We start from the raw sequence: 16,766 nt of genomic DNA, 5'->3' as shown, positions 1-16,766 counted from the left end.
TTTAAGATTGCCTTCCTGCGTTTTTTCCTGTCCTAGCTTACTACTGACTATGTGAGTAGGAAAACTTGTATATCTATAAATAAAATGTATAGCTTCAAATTTAAAAAGGTAACAAGGACAGCATGTCTACTGTGACCACCATTCCTGTTCTCTTTGCCTCCTGGGCTGCTGCTGAGTGACTTCTGGGCACTGTGTTTACCAAAGGCAATAGCGCTAGAGAAAGCCATACTCAGCCATGTCTCTTCCTACCATTTCTCCTTCCCCTCTGAACATTGCTGGCATGCTTACAGCAGTGCACTGGGAAAGGCTCATGCAATGTTCATCATTGCATCCTTCCAAGATGGTCCATGTTTGCCCTGCATTATTGGGAAAATGATCCTAGGGTATGTCCAGGATGCAGTTTTCTGAAACCCATATGCTACATCATCCAGTATATGTCAAGCTGCTACACAAACTCAGGCAGTATCATAGCAGACCAAATGGCAAATCTGAACACTTTCCACCATTTTCTGGGCTGTCTGAAGGATCTGCTGATTCCCCAATAGTGGGTAGAAAGTAAGTTACAATGCTATCACTACCCTGCTTCCCATGATGAGTGATCAGCAAGTCAGTTTTAGCACAAGCTAATAAAGGAGGTCATCTTTATAGCTGGAGGCAAAGCTCCCACTGGAAAGTGAAGTGGGAATGGTTAGATTGAGAAATTAAAAAGGGAAAAAAAGTTGGGGAAAAGCTCAACCTTCTTCCAACCTAAGCAGGGTTACCAGAGAGACGTGTTTTGGAAAGTGAATCACCAGAAAATGCTGCTTGTGAGGAAACAAGTGTGGCAAAAATAAAAGCAGAAAGACTTGAAAAGAAAAAGTGTAACATGTATTTTTGAATTTCCATATTTGCAATGATCCTACAATATACTTAGGTGAGCAGCTAGATAGTGGGCAAAAAAAGGTGATTTTTCATGGCATGCACCCAGAAAAATTCATGACGTATGTAATTCGTTCTGTGTTTGTACAGTGCCTAGTGCAATGAGATAGAGCCATTAGGTGCTACTGCAGTACAATAATAAATAAAACAATGGAAAATCATGGAAACAAAACAAATTGTGAACCTCTCTCCACTGGGGATTTACTCACTTTTTGACAGTGGTTGGTGTGTTTTAAAGAAGTCAAATATTCATTTATAAAAAAAGATCTTTCTCTTGCCTTCATTTTGTAAGATAATATATGTGATAAAAAAATTATGCTTTCCATTGTATTCTCCCAGTGCATTTACCTTCCTGTCTCTGTAAGTTCTCTGGGACAGGAACTCTCCTGAGATTTGTATCATGTCCACTGTCCGCACTTAAGAAATGAGAACTAATGATGTTGACAGTAATTTTCTTGTTTCATGTTTTAAAGGGACGTTTTGTTACCCTGGATACATCTAAACTACTTTTTTTGTTTGAAAGAGGATATGCAAACTTCCAATCTCACTTTCGAAAGAAGATCTTTCGAAAGTGAAAGTAGTTTGGATGTGGTTTTTTGGGGAAAAAACCCTTTTTCGAAAAACCCTTGTACACCTCATTTTTTAAGGAAGAGCATTTTTTTCAAAAGGGTTTTCTTTTCCGAAAAAAACATGTCCAGACTACTTTCACTTTCAAAAGATCCTCTTTCAAAAATTCTCCGTAGTATAGACATAGCCCCTGATTCCTTGCCTGCAGATTGCGCAGGCTGCAAATGAAGTGAGACTGAAATTTCTACAGAAGATCACCATTGCAGCAACAGCAGATTTATGAATGCTAGGTTGCTAATCATATGGTTTAGCCTTTTGGTTCTAAGGCATCACTTTAGTGGTGCATCAACAGCTGCTGGAATATCAATGGGTATCAGTCCTCCTAGAGCAGAAATGCTGTGAAGGCGGCTCTGTGTTCCATCACACTTGCAGCTCTAAAGCCTTCTCCAGCTTCCTCTGCAGTATAGTGAAGCCTCTAGAGCACCACTGCTCTTAAGCCTTTGCTTTCTGGCTATTTCTTCCCTTTTCACCAGTTACATAAAACTTCCTCCCACCACATGCTGGACAGCACACTATGGTGATGCCATTCTGGGTTTTTTTTGTTTGTTTTTTGTTTTTGGCCAATACAGTGTCTCTTCTGTTACATTCACCCACCTGCTAATTGCTCTTGCTACTTAAACATTGCAATCCTGACCACAGATTCCAAGAATGAAAAGTGGTAATTTTCATTCTGAAACCACCGTTCGGGAATTATTAGACATGCAGGAATACAGGCAGTGTTAGCCTCTGCAGCAGCTCAGAAATTACCTGCAGCTGCTCGGATCAGACACTCCTGAATCTTCATTGCACATCCCTTGTTTTGGTTTGGAGTCTTGGTTTCTACAAAGCCCTGTATTGTCTGTCTCAAGGTACCTCTTCATTGCAGTCGAAGGTCTGATTTGCAGCTTGCACAGACATACTAGTGCTAGTTGTAGCAATGGGGATATGGTGGCACACTCTTCATCACAGGCTGCACAACCCTGCCTGACCTGCACTCCCAGCCTTCCTACACTACATACTCGCACTGATAGCCAGCACTGAAACGCACACCACTGCATCTTCACTGCTGTTTTTAGTGTTCTTTCCAGTGTTTAATTAGTAATGAGAGAGGTTTCGGAGCTCAAGCAATTTTTTTTACCTTCATAACAGATGCATAGCACAATAGCAATAATAAAACTATTCAACTCCATTTAAAAACAACTTATTGTCTCAGGCCACAATTTTCACACTCAATCGCCTAAAATTAATAGTTAAATTGGTATTGAGGCACCCAAATAAGTAGCCTCATTTTGAGGAAGTTAACTTTCAATTAATGTCAAAGGGAGTTGAGGGGGCCTCTGCTTTTGAACATTAAACCACTTTTATTCAGATGGTCAGACCTGAATTTAGGGGCCTTTTAGGCATCCATGTTTGAAAATGTTGGCCTAGAGTTTTAGTCAGTCTCAACCTGGCCTCAGTTTCTGCATGACTAGACTGAATGGACATCCACCGAAACAGTCACCACACAGGACTACAAGCAGACATCTAGATTTTGGAAACATGTATTTTTGGTCAATATTTTGTGACTAAAATACACATTTGCAACTTCGAATATGCTAACTTCATGTATAAATTGCTGGCTATGTGCAATCAGAAGGCATTTACGCACATTTGGCTTTGACAGATTTAATTATCCAATTCAGATATCTACCCTTGCCTTCTGGATGCATTTATGTTGCTGTATCATTTAGCTGATTCTGTGTATTGATCCATTAATATCTGTCTGGACTTAGTTCAATTATTTCTACTGCTACCCAGTCCTGTGCAACCTCCCACCTTTGCACTTCTGCAGTTAGCTCCTGAATCTCTGTGTCTCTTGTGAAGAAAAGAAACCTGTCCAATCCAACCTCAGTGGCCTGAGACTGTGGTGGGGCCTAACACTGCAGGAATTTGTGTATATACAGAACACACAGATCAGTCCTTCCAGAGTGAAAGCAGAGTCAAAGGGAAGTTGGGGAAATGTCATAAGATGGAGGATAAAGAAATCTAAATGAGAGGGTGGGTGAGAAGAGTGTCCCAAGGGAAGAATATGAAGAAGAGATTGTTGTTGTTGAAGATGCAATGAGGAGAGTCTTTAAAAAGAGAAGATGTGGAAAAAATTGCTCTCTCAGAAGAGGAGCATTGGAGAAGGGGACAGAGAGACCCAACGTAAAACCCTGGTTCACTGAAGTCAATGGGTATTTTGTCATTGACTTCAGCGTGCAAGGATTTCACCTCCAGTGCTCATTCATACAGAGCAGACCTACTTTGATTTTATACAGATTTTTAAAAAAGAATGCTTATGATAGCAACCCCCCCCATATGACTTCAGCTTCTTCTGTTGCAACATACACAAGGGCTCAATGTTTTTATTATGCTGCATTTATTGGTATTTTTACAGTATATAATTTGCCACACTGCTAGATTATGTAAATACTGATTTACGGATAAATACACAGCAGGTGCTTGCTTTTTAATGGAGTTGTGGTTTTGAAATGTCTAAAACTCTTCTAACATACAGGAAATGCAGCTGGGGAGACCTTGATTTTGTTTTCATTTTTATTCTCCCTCACCCCCGTCCTTACTGTAACCTTCCACAGCCGCCTCACTTTTACTTGACTGGCTATGAGAGAACAAAGGTGTTCGCAGCTTGAAGTTACGAATATATTTTTATGTACTCAGTTGCATGATTCTGTACTATTTATATCAATGAGTACAGTAACTGAAATTGAGGTAACATTACATATTTCTGAGGGAACTATACTTGGGTTTCCGATGAGCACTGTACCTAACAAAGAAGGGGAGGTGAGAGTTACAGTTACTGGAAGTTAGACTTTGTCTACACTTCTAAAATTGAAATGCAGCTGCAACAGTGTTTAAAGTGAAAGAGTGGCCATGGCAGGAGCAATGGGAGAGAGCACTTCCAGTGCTCTATGTAAATTACTTCCAGGAGGGGATTATCTAACAGTGCTGGGGGCCTGTTTACACTGGCGCTTCACAGTACTGTAGCTTACTGAGATCACTGTTTTTTCACACTGTTGAGCCAGAAAGTTATAGTGCAAGTAAAAATGGAAGTGAAGGCTTAGCATACAACAGTGATATTTTACGAAAGAGTAACAACAGCCAGTTCTTACGGAGACTGATCTAGGCTGAAGTCAGTGGGCGCTGGATCAGACCTTGAGAGCACTTTCATCCACAGATCTCAAAGCACTTTGCAAAAGATATTTTACAGCCAGCAAACATTTTACAGCCCAGAAAATGGAAGTGATTTCCTCCTGGTTGCCAGCAGTAGTAGAGCTGGAAATAGAATCCAGGCCCCCTTTGTTCCTTTCCAGGTTTCTAGTCACTAACCCACACTGCAGAGGGGAAGAAACTTAAATCACTTACATATACTGTACTATCACAACCTGCCCCCATTCAGGGGCTGGGCCTCAGGGCAGGGTGCGGTACAACAGTACCAATAAGAAAATTAAGCGTGGGGTGGAGTGCAAGGGGTTCAGAATTTTGGGGCACGGAGTGGTGTAGGAGTCAGCCGGACAGGTGCCAATTCTGTACCCGACCCCCTGGCAGGAGTGAAGCTGAGCAATGTGGCCAGATGGGAGCGGCTGCCAGCCCCTCCCAGTAACCCAGCTGAAAGCATGCATGCCTTCCCTACAACACGCCCCCAGCCAGCCCCTTAAAATCACCTGCCTGCCTTCTGCAGAGCAGCACACCTAGCTGGCTTTTGCCAGAGTGCAGTCTGTTCCTTCTGGAGTGGTGCACTAGGTTGTACCTCCTTACTTTCACCACACTGCTACCCTTCAATGCAGTTTTTGTGGCCTCATCTCAATATTTAAGGCCCTCACAAGTGTGAGGAGAAATGTGTCAGTGCAGCAGTCAGTTAAATGAGTAAGTGTCTGAAACAAAGTCACTGAAAACAATGGAGCTACTTCCATTGACTTTAATGAGCTTTGGATCAGGTCCTAGAAAAGAGCTATGGAAACTAAAGGGAGCCCAAACTGGGCATATAGAATAGAGCAGAGTAACTGGAGGGGCAGGATAAGGCGGAGCAGTAGGAAAAAGGCAGAATGGAAAGAACAGGAGCAGGGGCAGATGACCATTTTGCGGGGCCCAAGGCAGCCCAATTTTGCGGGGCCCCGCTTTGCCACAGCACATGCGTGGGGCTTCTTGAAGCACGGGGCCTGGGGTGGTGGATATAGGGCTCGCCCTGCCCATCCCTGAACAGGAGAATGAGCAGAAAAGTAGGCGACACTAAAACAGACCACCAAAAGAAGAGGACAGGGGAGCCATGGGGAAATGCCAGACTGAAAGCGGCCCCACATTTAGTTTTATAAAGACTATCATACAATGACAGCATGGAACCAAAGAAGACAGCCTCTGCCCTTCCCTACTGGAGCCAACCTACTTCTCTACTTTTACAATACTGCTACTGATCTCAGCAACAGCACAGTTTCCCTTGCACCATGTGCCTGGGACTTCTAGGATAGAAAAGAAAACCCCACTACATCAGGTGTTTTGAAGACTTTGAGAAAAAGTGTAATTAAACAGCACTTGTTTATTAGAAAAGGCCAGTTTAAATGGCTACTATAAACTCTCTTAATATTAACAACATCAGAGACAGAACACAGATCGAGATGGTGTGTTTGTCATTATGGGCCCATTTGCCCTCCCACAACAGAACTATACTTCAGGATTTCTAGGTTCAGTTTTTGAGTACTATGAAGACACAAGTGTTAAGATGTGTACTTAATGACACCTATTATTACTTCTTGTGTAACAAACTGAAATGTTGGAGTACACACTTGTGTCATATTGTCGGTAAATGATACACTTTATCAGATGCTGCTTCTCTAATAAATTCACATATTTCCATGCATCTTTATGATGAATAGATGGGACCATTGCTTAATAATGCTACTTGTTATCTGTGACAAAGCTTTGTGTATTAAAGCCTATTGGTTGACTATGACTAGATTTGAAATGTACAATTTTCAGTCCTTTAAAGAAAATTGTACAAAGTGAAAATTTAAATGAAAACATATATTAGCCTAAGAGATCAGAAATATTAAAGAATGTGAGTGAAGAGATTATTGTGTGGATTTTGTTTGTTCTTTATAAAGGAAGAGAAAGAAGAAAGCTTTAGCCTTAACTTTAGTAATCTACCCCCTTCAAAAACAAAACAAAACAACCCTTTCAAAATGAAAGTTATCTTCACATTGCTTACAATTGCTTTTTGTCTCTGCCTCTCCCTTTGTTTGGCCCTTTCAGATTCCCGTTTTTCATACTCTTTGCGGTATTCTTCCCTCTTCAGTCTTTCATGCTGATATTCTTCATAGTTGTCATATCTAGGAAATATAACTTAATCATTACATCAAGTACCTGAATGTGGAAAAGTAAAATGAATAATACAATTTCTGGAGCGTCTAATTATCTCACAAGAACAAAATAAAAAGTGAGTCAAAAACAAACAAAACACACTACCTGGGTCTACAACTATATGGTGATCTGGATCGTGATCTTGCATATAAAGGAGAACTTCTGTATGCTTGGTGTCTGCAGTGGCTGGACTCATAATAGTAACAAGATCTGTAAGAAGGAAAACAAGAGGCTATTTGCTTTTGTCATTTAGTACAAGACTGCTGACCAGTGTTCCCTGTAAGCTGTGTGTTTGTGTAACCACTTAGGAGAGATTCCAGTGCAGTGTAACTGATTAGCAGAGCACCCAAAGATAGGCTTTGTATTTCTACTTGTTGTGCACATTCACACTTGTTGCGGAATGCATAAAATTATTCTGCACATAGATGGAGAAGACTAGAGGGAATATTGCTGCTGACACCATGTTTATATTATATGAGCCTACAATTTCTTTCAAGAAATCAGCTTGAAAAAGAGATGACTAAGTGGATATATGATAGAAGTCTATAAAATCATGACTGGAGTGGAAAAAGTGAATAAAGAAGAGTTATTTACTCCTTTCACTAACACAAGAACTGGAAGTCACCAAATGACCTTAATAGGTAGTAGGTAAACAAAAAAAAACAACTTCTTCACACAACTCCCAGTTAATCTATGGAACTCCTTGCCAGAGGATGTTGTAAAATCCAAGACTATAACAGGGTTCAAAAAAGAGCTAGATAAATTCATGGATGATAGGTCTGCCATTGGCTGTTAGCTAGGATGGGAAGGAATAGTGTCCCTAGCCTGTTTGTCAGAGGCTGGATAGGAATCACTAGATGATTACCTGTTCTGTTCATTTCCTCTGGGTCACCTGTCAGCAGACAGGATACTTGGCTAGATGGACCTTTGGTCTGACCCAGTATGGCTATTCTTAAATAATCTGTGAGATTTTTCTAGTGACAGTTGTGATCCCCTAGTTAGCTTAGGGGCCTTGGAGTGGCGAGTTTTGTTTTGTTTTGCAGTGACCCTTATTGATGCTTAGACAGAGAACGAAGGCAGCCAGTGTGAATTTTATCTTGTATGGATTTCAATTAGATTGACACACATTTGAGAGACTGATCTGTGTGTTCTGTATGATCTGTGTGTTCTGTATATACACAAATTCCTGCAATGTTAGACAATTAGATCTATTTGTGTTTCATTTCTGATCTGACTGTCTCCACTAGGGAGTGCTCAAAACAATGGGAAGTTTAAATCACAATGGCAACAAGCTTTTTGGTATTAATAATCTCAAAGGCAGTAAAAGAAGCTGCTCTAGATTCAGCTGCTACTGAATGTATTTTCCTTTGTGTCCATTATATTTACAAATGCATTTCTCAGACATATGTGTTCATTTTTTTTAATTGTATCCTTTGGTATATATGGTTGTGACTATTTTCTTCCACTATTTGATCTGAGGAAGTGGGTCTGGCCCACGAAAGCTCATCATCTAATAAACCATCTTGTTAGTCTTTAAAGTGCTATATTGTCCTGCATTTTTCTCAGACAGTACCTGGAAGAGGATCTGCTACATGGCGACCTTGATCTCGATCGGGAATATGGAGAACGGGAACAAGACCTGTGTTGAGGAAAGGACCTTGATCTAGAGCGCATCCTTTGGGATCTTTGAGAAAATAAGGATTTGGGTGGAGACAATGAATCTCTGCATGGAGAATTAAAAGAAGAGCAAGAAGGCGATACATCAAACAATGAATAGGCTTGTGTCCCATCCCAAGGGTAGCATAGTTTATCACTTTCATCTTCACTGTCATCAAAGAGGCCATCCATAGCTAGTCCCGACGTTATAAACATAGGTAGTTTGGAGAATTGTTCATTGCTATAATCACTGTCCCTCAATTCACTGGCCTTATCTGCCTCTTCATCAAAAACAGCTTGGCTGGGGTGACCAAAGTGCTTATTCAGTTCAGCCCGGATCTCCTGATCTTGGAGCTGTTTTCGGCTGTTAGACAGGGAACCCTGCTTACTTGCCTGTAAAGTGTCTCTCTTGTAATACTGGTCTTGTTCTAAAGACGAACAAATCTGACACTGCCACACAGATGAAGAATCTTTAAATTCTTGTTGTCCAGAGTCCTGAAGTTCCTGCGATATTTTAATATGTATTTCAGTTTTCGAATTCACAGATTGACAGTAGTCATGGTCACCAAAAAGCCGCAAATTTGGCCGTTTTGTCTTTCTCTCCTCATGGCCACTGGACAGGACTGTTGTCTTGCTAAGCTGTGCATACAGCTCAGATTGTTCTGGACTCTTCTTGATTGTATTATTTCCTTGAGAACTGGAAGATTCACTGTAGCGGGGCTTTTTTAAGGGTGGTACAACAGTCTTGCATGATGACTTCAGTTTGGGTGAAGTTCTGAAAGGATTATCTTGGTTGGCTTTGTGAGGAGGGGTTGTAGGTGGAGTTAGGCCTAAAAAAAAGAAAGAGTTTTAAGAGAGGGGGGAATGATTTTTCAGAAAACACAGGTTCTTCTTCTTTGAAAAAGAAATTAAACCAAGATACCCTTTCCAATGCCTGAAAGGACTTGTTTTTTCTAGGGACCTCTGTTACCAATAATTCACTTTACTAGGATTTTATGCACCAGCAATAGTATTTAGAGTTTTGGATAGCAATTCTAACAACATCAACACATTAGCAAATATTAACACATTGCCCTAAATTCTTCAACATTATCTCTGTCACTTCTTTTACAAGTGCATCTACTACTCACTTTAACATTATACATGTGTGTGTGTTGCATGTGTGTATGGAGAGAGTCAATCCTGCACTAATGTCAACCATACTTATTACATAAGATGTATGCTGAAGAAGTTACTTTTAGTTTTCACACAATTCCCGCCCCCCACAAATAAATCTGTCCTGAGGTCAAAGAAATTAACAGATGAAAACCTGGATGAAAGCAAATCTTGAAAAATGAAATGAATGCTACCAAAGGAACTTCTGTAATACACACTGCACTAATGCAATGAACTACATCAACTATACAACTTGACTGCAATGATTCTGTCTCCACAGTTTATTAACTTAGTAAACCATTGCTAATGTATGTATAATACATTCTTGTAAGCATAACAAATACAGTTTGCCCAAAAATGTGGTTCTCCAGCAAAAAACCTAAGTGAATGGTAACAACAGATATTGAAATGAGTCATTCTATTTAGAACTAAATATTATTGGAGTGTCATCAGGTGGAGAGACTGAAATTTACCTGAGTTAAGTAAATAAAGACTAGATAAATATCATGTCAATAACTACCACGTTTTTTCTACAGCATAGTGATAATTCAATAAGTTACATTTCTAGATAGAGATGGAAATGTAACTATAACTAATCTTTAAAAAGCAGAGGGCCAAAGCTACATCCTACAGCTAATTTTACAATATTTCTGTGAAGAGAAAGTGTATAGCTCTCAAAGTTTCCTTCAGACTTCATAAAAGGAAACATTCATATTGCATAAAATGACAACTCTGTTCACAAATCTAGAATAGTAAATCGGAGCTCTTGTTCAAGAAAACATTACTATTCAGGAGAGCACTTCGGTACATGCTTAACTTAGCATGTATTTACATCTAATTGACTTTCCTATGACTTAATCATGTGCTTAAGGATAAGCATGTGCTTAAGTGCTTTTCCCGATCCAGAGCCAAGGATAGGAAAAAATTGCAGACACAGAAAATACACACTAGATTACCCAGTCTATCCCTTACACCGTCTCTTAAGTCAATGCAGTGTATTTTCTAACGCTGTCCTGGGCAGTTTTAAAAATACCAAGCAATGGGCCTTCCATCACTTCCCCAGGAAGAATTCCCAGGGAATGTGAATATAGTTTGAGAAAATGCCTATTTAAAATATGACAGAGTTTCCTTTTGTTTTGTATTTTAACCATACAATGGAGCTCAGCAGATCAATGCAAATGGAACATGTTTTATAGCAGTTTGCAGCAAAGAAGGAAAAGACTCCATCAATGCATAGTACTCTCTAAGGGACATAAATGGAGACTGGGAGTCCCACTGCATTAGCTGCAATGAATTTGCTCCAGAAAACAAACAAACAACAAACAGAACAACAATAACAAAAATCTAGGAACGGCAAGACATGAATACTTGATGCAAAAGTAATGTCTGATTCTGTTTGAACATTTGAAAATAATGTTTACAAACTTTTCATGTGTACTAAGGACTTCCTCTTAGGTCATCAAGGTCAGTGACTGCTAATACACAAACACTGACCCTCGAGTTAAAACTGCCTCAGAAAAATGCACAAGTTATAAATCAATTCAACTATCTCCTTTAGTTCACATCTTCCATTTTTTTCCTCCTCTCTGCCTACCTCCTCCCTCCCCACTAAACTAGCTAACTGGTCAATATATTCATGCCAAATATTCCAGATGGGCTAAGATCAGTTCCGTATATTGGAGAGAACAATTCCGTTTAACATTTTTTTGCAACACCATTCCTGGATAAAAATAATGGCTCAGAATCAACAAATAATAAGTAAATGCAGTTACTTTTGTTAAATCAAATTCACAAGGAACATTTTGTTTGCAAAATTAGATACCCCATGGTTAGTTATTAAATTTTTACATTTATTTAAAAAGACAACATAAAATGGCCGCTTCAGGAAGAATGACCAGGGAAAATATTTATCCCCATCACTAGTTGCTACTACTGTCAACATTTGAAATATTTACTTACTTTTGATTTTTAAACCAAAACAAAAACTATTTATACTGTATATCCAAATCAAATCTCTGCATGCTTTCTTTGTTAAACTGACTCTGTATGAACACTGGCTTTATGCACAATGTAACTGCTTTCAGCAGTTGTGATGCTGAGCCAACCACAAAGGAGACCAAGACTAAGTGTAGAGAAAAACCTAAAAATCCAGATGCTGAGCCTAGCTGTTGGAGTTTCTTTCACTTGCAAAACCAGGCCGGAAATATCCCGAGGAATGGTTTCCTCATGGCATTTTGGCATCTGTCCTGGTCTTGACAGAAGCAGAAGCGTACAATGAAGCATAAATGAGAAAATAAATTGTTCAAAAAGTTCAATGGACATCTGAAATCTGCATAAAAGGTTTGTGTTTTAGTTTGCAGCAAAGCTTGGAGTTGGCTTTTTGTTTGGTCTATGTCAGTGCTGAATTCTCCACCCTAAGTCCCTCCCATGAACTGCATCCAAACAACTGAATTTTGAGAAAATCAATTCAGTACTTATTCATCATCAGTGTACCCTTTACTCATTTTACTCTCTAATCTTAATTTCACACCATGATTCTAAATCAGAAGTGCTAAAATATTCTTTGATTTTTGGATTATTTCATGCACACTGATTTCTCTGCAAATGTGTACATTTAAGTGTTGACAGTACAAGGTATATTCCGGGCTCTCTCTTGAACTTAGCAGGTTTTGACAGATTTATGTAAGGACAGATGGCCATTACAGGCTGAAGGCTGACAAGAGGCAGTTCAGAGCATTGTTAACACACTTGCACAAACTCTCAGCAGTGCAGCACTGTGCAGAATGTAATTCAGACTATAGCTTTTTTATTGCTGCCTATTTTCTTTTGTCAAAAGAGCCTGCTGTGCACAGCAACAAATGGCTGCCATTACCCAGAATGTAATGGGTGTCAGACAAATCACGTAACACAAACAATCAAGAGTATGTAGGTCATATTTCAACAGAGCACAACCTTAGCAATATTTATGATTACTGCATTGAAATGTGCTCTATAATAAACAAGTACCTCTACATCACTCACACTTATGTACTTCTGCACAGCAAATCTGTTAGAAGTGGTACATACGCTACAATCATCCCCTTAAACTGTCTTTTTTTAAAAAGTAAAAGGCAAGTATTTTTTTCATGACATACTATAAAACCATTTTCTTTGTAGGGACTTATCTTTAATTGAATGGCTTTGGTAAATGGTAACTTTGTACTTTGCTTCGCTTCATCTATATAGTATGAACTCGCTCAATGATCTCTGCTTTAAAACAGTGTATATGCCAAATCAGCACCGCTTCTTATATCTGTGTGACAACAGACCACATCTATGCCAGCTCTGTTAGCTCAGCTCAGCAATCTGTTTTATAGAAAAGTCTCTGAGGACAGGAAGAAGTTTTCATAACATCTTGACACATTGCAGGAACTGCAGTAAAGGAAACTTAGTAACTCATTTAGCTCGACTAGGTTGATCAGAATAAATTAGGGGAATATATTTACAGTAAATGTCACATCTTGACTTTTTAAGACTCATTTACAATGCTGTTTCATATAGGCAGCAAAATCTAATGTTACTGTTAGCATTTAAATGTTTGATGATGCTTCTGCTTGTTGGTATATTTTTGGAGCCTTCACATCCTTCAGGAAATGCATCTAGATGAACTTTTGTACAAGCGCACTGAGGTTCTGAGGGTTATTAAAAATGGATTCCTTTATACCTTATGAGTTTGAAAATGGGATTATCAAGAGAAACATTATTTAAGGCCACTTAAAGCACTGAATGCAAGATAATAGCCTGATTCAGTAGAATAATCAGTAGAGCTTTTGTACGGCACAAGACTGCAGAAGCCAGGAAAATATAATAAAATTAAATAGCCATCATATAATAAAAAAACTACATGCTTGTTGAGCAGTCAGTTTAATCTTGTTGTCAGTTCTACAGAGGATAAATATAGACCCTGAAAATATCTAATAATTTACTAGATTTTATTCCCTTTGGACTAATATTTCTCTTTCTCTGTCTCAAGTACCAGGAATCATTTTTGAGGCCAAACAAATTTTTGCCTAGTAGAATTTAAGCATTTGTTCTGACAACCAAGAGGTTGTTCAGATGTAGAGAAAGTTGAATACTGGAGTTTGCTCAAATGCTTGTGATTTCCAAATCACTGTTCAATTTCTGTTCACACACACTTTCTGTCAGCTCTTCTGAGTGGCCAAATTTTGACTGAATGAAAATTTGGTGAGTTTTTACTCATATTCAAACAGGATTTTGGGTGTGAAGAAGTGTAAACATTATGCTGTTGTTCACTAAACCAGCTCTTAATGTACCTTACAGAATGGCTTTGGGCATTTTGGCAAATCAGGGGCCATGTTAGGAGGCAGGGAATATATGTGGAACCAAGAAAATCCTTGTTTAAAAAACAAACAAAAAAACCCAACCCCAGCTAATGATCATTCACCATGAGCAGCAGTGGCCAGATGCCAAGGCATAAGGACCAGCACCTGGTAACAACAGTCCAGTGCAACCACTTCTACATAGCACATCTCCCCAAGCATTCCCCACCCAGTCACCTGATCCCACCTCTGAGGTTAACGAAGGGCTGTTGACAGGAAGGAATTCATCAATAATGATAATGTTGCAGGAAATTGGGGGTAGGGAAGAGAGGACTCGGCCATTCAGCAGGGAGCCACAAAAAGCATAGAAATGGGTGTTGCTTTTGCTTGGCAGGAAGGAGTAATGGAAAAAAACGAGCAAGAACTTGCGGGGGTGGATTGACTCCTGAAGACAGACAGGGATGATCAAGAACCAGCAGCAGCCAAGGAGGAGGAAAAAGAACCTGCTTATTAAGACTTTCGGCAGCTGGAGGCCTAACAAGTACAACAGCTTTACAAGCAAGAGGAGGCCGATCACTACTGAACCCTTCAGCATCAGGTTTACTTACTTCTGACTTATCTGAATGATACTGCAGAGGCAGGGACAGCTTGTTCTGATGCCTTCCCCTTCCCCGCAGCAGAAGGGAATCTGCTGCTCCTTGCTGTTAATGCTGCTGGGGACGTGTTTCCTGTGGCTGATAGTACAGCTAGTCCGGCTGATTATTGGGCTGTTTTGCTGAATATTGTTGCTCCTTCTCATGACAATCACAAGAGCCTCCCTGTGCTACTTCTTCTGGGTCTACTGCTACTCCTACTGTGAGCCCAGCAAGTTTTTCTTTCTGCTCTGGGAATTGCTAGAAGGGATGGTGCTAGTGCACTTGCATGGTCCTACTGCTAAACAACTCCTGGGATATTTATACCCCATACTGGCTGATTGTACCGCTTTCTCCAGTTTCCATAAGCAGCTCTAAATCAACCCAGTTAAGCTTCAGCATGAGCCAATTTAACGCCACTGGTGCTGTGGCAGATGACACTACATGGGTCATTTGACCTCCTGTATTTACACTACACATCCCAGGAATCCCCAGCAGTGGCAGCCGATCAATACAGGTGAACTAGGCAGTCGCCTAGGGCGCCAAGATAAATGGCCATTGAAGGCTTTGGAGGCGGGGGCGCCGATCGTGCGTTTCGCCCTGGGCGCCAGTTGCCGGCAGCTCGTCTAGGGCTGCTCCTAATCCCCAGCACTTTGTGGCATACATGTTCCTTTAAGAAACTATTTCAGGTCTTACAATATAGAATGTGTGTAAAATGATTAAGGGCAGAGGTTTACTGTTTCAGCCAGAAATCCACATAGGGAGCTGTGATTTTATGTAGTAGTAGGACTTGATGCTTATAGTCCATTTGGTGAATGTTACAGGCTAAGAAACTCTTACACAAGTGTTGTCACTTATAAAAGGTCTTTTCCTTTTAACTTCCTGGAGTTATATGAAGCTTTAGGCAATACTGGAATTATAAAATGGAAATTATTTTTTCAGTTTTTGAAAGGGAAAAAAAGTACATCTGCAGCCCCTTCCAAAACAAAATTTCATTCAGGTAAGAAAACAATTTTTAAATTCAGTTTTACACACATGCATCCAGAATGTAGGTGTACTCAACACTGATGGCTGGAATTGGGAATGCTTTTATTTATTTTTCTAACGTACAGTTAATTCATTGGTGAAGGACCAAAGGTTCTTTCAACAGAAAGATCAAGGGAGCTGCCACTTATACTAATATATTTTGTTCTTCAATAGTGCAAGCAGCACCGCTAATCGTCTTTTCAGTTGGGCTGTGAGATCAAGGCAACTGCCATGTAAATTATAATAAACGGTGCTAGTGATGTATAAACTGACTGAACAATGCAGTTATCTGGGTAGAATTTGGAGTTGTGCATGTCTTTCTGTATACAACTGTGAAGTATAATTAATCATTATGGCTACTGTTATTATTGGTTAGACCCTGACCCTGCAAAGACTGCCCCCTGGGATTGGTATGTCTTCCTTTTGTCTGATGTGCTTGTTTTTTGCTTTATGTACTTAGAATAGCAGGGCTGGGGTCTCCAGGCATTACCACAAGACATATAATAAATAAGTAATACTACACTGGAAAATGGGTCACTTCCACCCACTGCGTATGTACAAAAAGGTACAGATTAACACAACTGCTGAGTAATGGAACACACACACACAAAGGCGGACAACTGGAAATAAAAGAGAAATAGCTCTGATGTGGCACTTGACAGTGGTGCTGCTAGGTAGTCTTCTATGTTGTCTGGAAGCCAAGGGCCAACTCAAAGACCAGTATTCCTCCTCTCTTTTCTGACCCCTTCCCCACCCCACTTATTGACTAACTAAAGTGACATAGTCTCCTGAAAAAAGGCAGGGTATATCTATGTGATAATGCTCATATTCATGGAGCTTATCCTGCCAGTGCTACATGTGGCTGCAGTACATGACTACAAAAAAAGTTAAAAAACGAGTGGTCCTGTAGCACCTTAGAGACTAACAAAAATTATATAGTATCATGAGGTTGTGGATACAACCCACTTTTTCAGATGCGTGGATTTTACCTTTCTCTGCTACACACAGAGATGAATCAGTGGAATGAACCTGGTAATACCAGAGCCATTCCAACTGTCAT

The 16,766-nt window shown here is 39.9% G+C and overlaps 1 protein-coding gene across 3 annotated transcripts in view; it reads right to left on the bottom strand.

The window, feature by feature from the left end:
- PPARGC1A (PPARG coactivator 1 alpha) overlaps nt 1–16,766 on the bottom strand; it is a 512,448-nt gene that overhangs the window by 10,642 nt on the left and 485,040 nt on the right. For all 3 annotated transcript variants that reach the window (XM_006138159.4, XM_006138160.4, XM_025179017.2), the window contains 3 exons: nt 8,492–9,404; nt 7,024–7,128; nt 6,767–6,887 (listed from right to left, as the gene is read on the bottom strand). In XM_006138159.4, coding sequence (XP_006138221.1) covers nt 6,767–6,887; nt 7,024–7,128; nt 8,492–9,404 — 1,139 coding nt within the window. The remainder of the gene's footprint in view (nt 1–6,766; nt 6,888–7,023; nt 7,129–8,491; nt 9,405–16,766) is intronic.

This window comes from Pelodiscus sinensis, chromosome 5, assembly GCF_049634645.1.
Source record: "Pelodiscus sinensis isolate JC-2024 chromosome 5, ASM4963464v1, whole genome shotgun sequence".
Lineage (NCBI taxonomy): Eukaryota > Metazoa > Chordata > Testudines > Trionychidae > Pelodiscus > Pelodiscus sinensis.
The sequence above is the reverse complement of the archived record's forward strand: the minus strand, read 5'-3'. Positions and strand labels throughout refer to the sequence as shown.